At 41.3% G+C, this 4,649-nt stretch overlaps 1 protein-coding gene across 2 annotated transcripts in view; it reads right to left on the bottom strand.

Annotated features, from left to right (window-relative positions):
* Nucleotides 1-272: 272 nt before the first annotated feature.
* slitrk4 (SLIT and NTRK-like family, member 4) overlaps nucleotides 273-4,649 on the bottom strand; it is a 6,915-nt gene continuing 2,538 nt past the window's right edge. Inside the window, exons 2-3 of one of the 2 annotated variants that reach the window (XM_025063474.1) lie at nucleotides 4,363-4,452; nucleotides 273-3,808 (exon numbers count right to left, since the gene is read on the bottom strand). In XM_025063474.1, the coding sequence (XP_024919242.1) occupies nucleotides 1,184-3,766 (2,583 nt within the window). In that variant the 5' untranslated portion in view covers nucleotides 3,767-3,808; nucleotides 4,363-4,452 and the 3' untranslated portion in view covers nucleotides 273-1,183. Of the gene's footprint in view, nucleotides 3,809-4,091; nucleotides 4,343-4,362; nucleotides 4,453-4,649 lie in introns of those variants that run through there. The other variant, XM_025063473.1, reaches the window with a different exon arrangement.

Below are 4,649 nucleotides of genomic sequence, written 5' to 3'. Positions count from 1 at the left end.
TAAATAAACCTGAATAGAAAAATACATTAACTATGTGGTCATTTTATAAGAATTTTGATGGTAACAAGAGGCAGCAGATCACCTACTGAATTACATTAGAGGTTTGTAATACATTTGTGGCTTGCAGTCTACATGTTCCATCGTACAGTAACAAGTGTGTAAATGTTTGTCTTTCATTGCAATTTACAAACTAGCCTCACATATACAAATAATCTGAGACTTACAAAATAATTTTCAGGTAACGCTTACATGGCAAGCAGTTTTTTTGATTGTTTTTTTTTTTTTTTTTCTTTTCATTTTGAGTTTGTGATTTTTCATAAACAATGTCCTGTGACAGTGTTTGTGCAGTAAAACTTAACCCAAAACATACATTAATTGTAAGTAGCAATTTTTGAACAGAAATACAACTTCATTCAGAATACATCTAATATGACATGGCTTTTTACACAAAGAAAAAAGTCCCAAGATCAACTCAAGAGTTCTACGGTGCCTCCAATTCCAATGAATTGTAACAAAAAGCCATTTAGTCACCCAGCAAAAGCAGATGTCCTGCTTCTGGTTGAATAATCCAGAGATCCTGCAGCTGAATCAAGAGAGCATCTCCAAAACCGACATGTACCCATGCAAACTGAACAAGCAAAAGTTGTATCCACTGGTTCATTGAGTCTTCTCTTTTCCCAAGAGTAATGATTCTGCAATTTCACGAAAGAAAATAGCTTTGACACATTTTCCTTCTTCTTTATACAATGAAAGTTGAATTTGGCGAGGTATATTGTCGAGCATTGTATTCCACCACCATTTGATTCAGTTTGGAAAAATGACTCTATGAAAAAAATAAACCAAAGGCCATAGAAAGGTAAGTAAAAATAATGGTTGCTTTCAGTGTGTTATGTCATTTGTATGTGATGTATTTTGATTTTGATTTTCAGTGGCATGAATAATCCAGTCTTTTACTTTGGACAACATCCTGGCTATTCTAGTAATAGCTTGGTAGTGTGGGCTCATTTTGCATTGGTCATTAATGTTTTTCCAAAAGGCACTTTTTTTAATGTGTATGTGTGCTGATACACAGAAGGGGAAGGAGGAGACGTGAAGGACAGCTTCAAGAAGAGTATATGGGCTTAAATGCCTGCTTGTGGGTGCGACTTTTTTGTATTGAATGCAGTAAATTAAATATAAGAAACTATATTTTACTGAGTGCAGTCTGCTCCTCAAGCACCTGCAAGTAATCAGGTGTTCCTTGGAGCTTGGCTTTAAGCTCGTAGTACTCACTTTTTCTATGTTCCACTACAATTTTACTATGGTTTCCGCCTATCAGTGATGATTTTTTCATCTTTTTATCCAGTGTTTTTTCTGGGTAGCGGATTTCATAACCGCGCATACCTATACTGTTGAATTCCCTTTTGCTGTCTAAGAAGTTCTGAATGAACATGCTAGACTCTCTGTTGGGGAGGAATTCCTCAAGTTCATCAATGGTGCTGAGACGTTTGTTTTGCTCCAGGGTGGCAAGTGGTTCTTTTTCCGTTTCACTGCTGTTGCGGAAGATAATCTTTTGTCTCTGAGAATCAGCGAACTTGAACCCAGCATCCATGTCTGAGGAACGTCCAATCCCACAGGTGTGACTTTTGCCAAAATTCTCTATGGTCTGAGGGATGAATGTCTCACCTCCCAAGTCATCTCCTGGGATGGCACCTTTCTTGCCAGATTTATGGCTGTGACGGCGAAGTTGCAATGACATATTGCTGCACTCCCGATTTCCAAGCCCTTCCTGTCTGCCCACCGGCTTTTTGTTCCGCCTCAGAACAAAGACTAAAAGGCAGAAGGCCACGAACACAGTAAGGATTAGCACTACAAGGATGCTAAGGATCATAATCGAAAGAGGCACAGGTCCTCCTGGTGGAGCTTTGCCAACTCCTGCAGATGACACTGAAGTCATTACAGGGGTGGCCCTGGTGTGAATTAATGGTGGCCTTGCAATAAGTTTAGGACATAAGATCTCGTTTTTCAAGTGGCGTAGCTCAATGTTGGAGAACTGCACTGGAGAGGCACACTTCACCTCTTTGGCAGCTAGTCCATCATTTAACTTCTCTAGCCAGAGTTTGAGGGCAACAAGATCACATGAGCACTCCCATGGGTTGCCCTCTAGGTCTATCTGGGACAGTGACTGCAGCTGATCTAATACACCACTTACTGGCAGCGTCATGAAGTGATTGTTTTTTAAATTAAGTCTGGCTAAAGGCACACCTGCAAACACATAGGCAGGTAAACTCCTTAAAACGTTATTGTTCAGATACAGCAACTGCAGATTTGGCATGGGGTCAAATGAACCTGCTAGGATTTCTTTTATAGCATTATATTCTAAATAGAGATACTGTAGGTTTGTGAGACCCAAAAACATCTCGGGGTGTAACTGCTCAAGCTGGTTTCCATTCAAATACAATCTTCTTAGGTTAGTAAAATTAGTAAACACACCTTTTTGGACTGTTACTATTTGATTACTTCCTAGATGCAGCAAATCTAAGCCTTCAAAACCCTGAAAATCAGTCAAGCTTATGTCATGGATGTAATTCCCACTGAGGTGAAGTTTCTTAGCATTCTGTGGTTTTGGAATAAGTTCAGCAAGACTTTTAATATTTCTCTCTTGACAGCTGACACTTATGCCAAAGTCCGAGGGATGGGCTTTGCAACTGCAAGGCTGTGGACACAAGGGAGGGATCCTTGTCTGAAAGGACACAATCTGACTGTTTCTTCCGTAAGGGGGCAACCCTGCAATGATACCATTCCCATAAATCTTAGACGAGTCTGTCATTTTTGGTGCTTTTGTGGCAAAAGGAGCCACACTGGTTGGTGATGTGATCGAAGGTGACTGTCCATTATCTGCTGGTGGCATTTTCACATCAAAGTCGCTACCTGTTCCCATAGGACAAAGTTCCTGTTTGCTGGTTTCTTTAAGCAGCCTCCCGTACAAATCACTCGGTGTTTCACATATGGCCTCACCAATAAATATGTTATAGGGCATGTTTTCAAGCCATGACTTGAGCGGCGCTAAATCACAGGTACAGTTCCATGGGTTATCATCCAGCTGTAGCTCTACAATGCGCCCGATATGCTCCAGAACTCCTAAATAGGGAAGCTTCTGAATCCGGTTTCCTCTTATATCAAGATGTGTGAGTGAGACAAAGCGAAATATATTGTCAGGCAGTGCCTGTACAAGATTATCATTCAAAATCAGCACTTTCAATTTGTGCAGTTTGTTAAATGTTCCCTTTTCAATATATTTAATCAGGTTATAATCAGCCTGAAGGTATTCCAAGTTTTCAATTCCTTGAAAAGTGTCTGCACGAAGAACCTTCAGTTCGTTATTGTTTAGATGCAGCTGTTTCAATGCCGACATCCCCTGAAATGCTCCACCTTCAATGCTTTGCAGCTTATTGTTTCCCAGCTGCAGTGATACAGCGTGAGTGAAGTTCAGGAAGGAGTTGGGGTAGAGTACAATATAGAAGTTATTCTGGAAGTTAAGGTGGTACAGGAACGACGACGGTGGAATGAGCTGTGTCGGTCTATACACAGTGATCTTCTCACAGTTGACATAAAGCACATTTTCCACTGACATGCAGGAACAGGCACTGCAGGTTTCAGCCATTAAGTACGAGGCCGATGGGTCTGCCGTTGGGAATCCGTCTGTCACGGAAGGGGAGGAGAGGGAGGAGGAGAGGGTGTCGGAGAAACAGGAAAAAAAGGCTGCCAGCAGAAAAATAAGCAGCATCTCGTTGGTTAGAAATCCTCCCCCAGAAAACCATTTAGCAACCTTTGAAAAAAAGGGATGCATGCACAAGCATTCACATAACAAAACACAAATACACACACAGACACACAGGCACGCAAAAAAAGGCAAACCATCAAAATGCATGTTTGATACAGATTATTCCTTCAATCCAGTATTTAATTATTTATAGACATTTACTTCAGAAAACATGAAATCACCATGCTAAGGATCTAATTACTACTTTAAGTCAGGGTATTTGCTTTGGCATTCTAATCACTTGTCAAGACAATATTTGCGGATTATTCCGTGATACAGGAGAACATACCATATGTCATCAGTGATGATCTTGTCGATGTACCAGGATGCATCTCTGCATCCTAATCAGAAAAATGTCCAAGCTTGTTCTTAAAAAAAATGTGTCAGACAGCTACATAATCCCCCGAATAGGCACATTCATCAATGTAAAAGAACTGCTGCTTTCATTTGATCAATTATAATGGTAAAGGTAACACACACACATATACATATATGTATACACACACACACGCACGCACACACACACACACACACGCTGCCATTAACTCAGAGATACTTACCCAAAACCGAAGATGTAATGAATGCGGCTTTCTCCGGAGACACAGAGCAGCATCGGTGATACGTGGATTCGGAGCGTCGGCGCTTTATTCCTATTAGCCCAAAGTGAAATGTAGAAACAGTTTAGGGGCGCAACAAGGTCCCTGTGGTTCCTTATAACATCCCCACGTATGCAGCCGTGTGCATAAAGCCTTGGCCAAAGCGAACTAGATAGACTGAAATGCGGTGGAGGGGAGAGAGAGTGAGGAGGAGGGAGAAGAGACAGCAAGAATGGGGGGGGGGGGGGGGG

Source organism: Cynoglossus semilaevis, chromosome 15, assembly GCF_000523025.1.
Source record: "Cynoglossus semilaevis isolate Cse_v1.0 chromosome 15, Cse_v1.0, whole genome shotgun sequence".
Classification (NCBI taxonomy): Eukaryota; Metazoa; Chordata; class Actinopteri; order Pleuronectiformes; family Cynoglossidae; genus Cynoglossus; species Cynoglossus semilaevis.
Note: the sequence above shows the minus strand (reverse complement) of the source record. Positions and strands in the feature narration are given on the sequence as shown.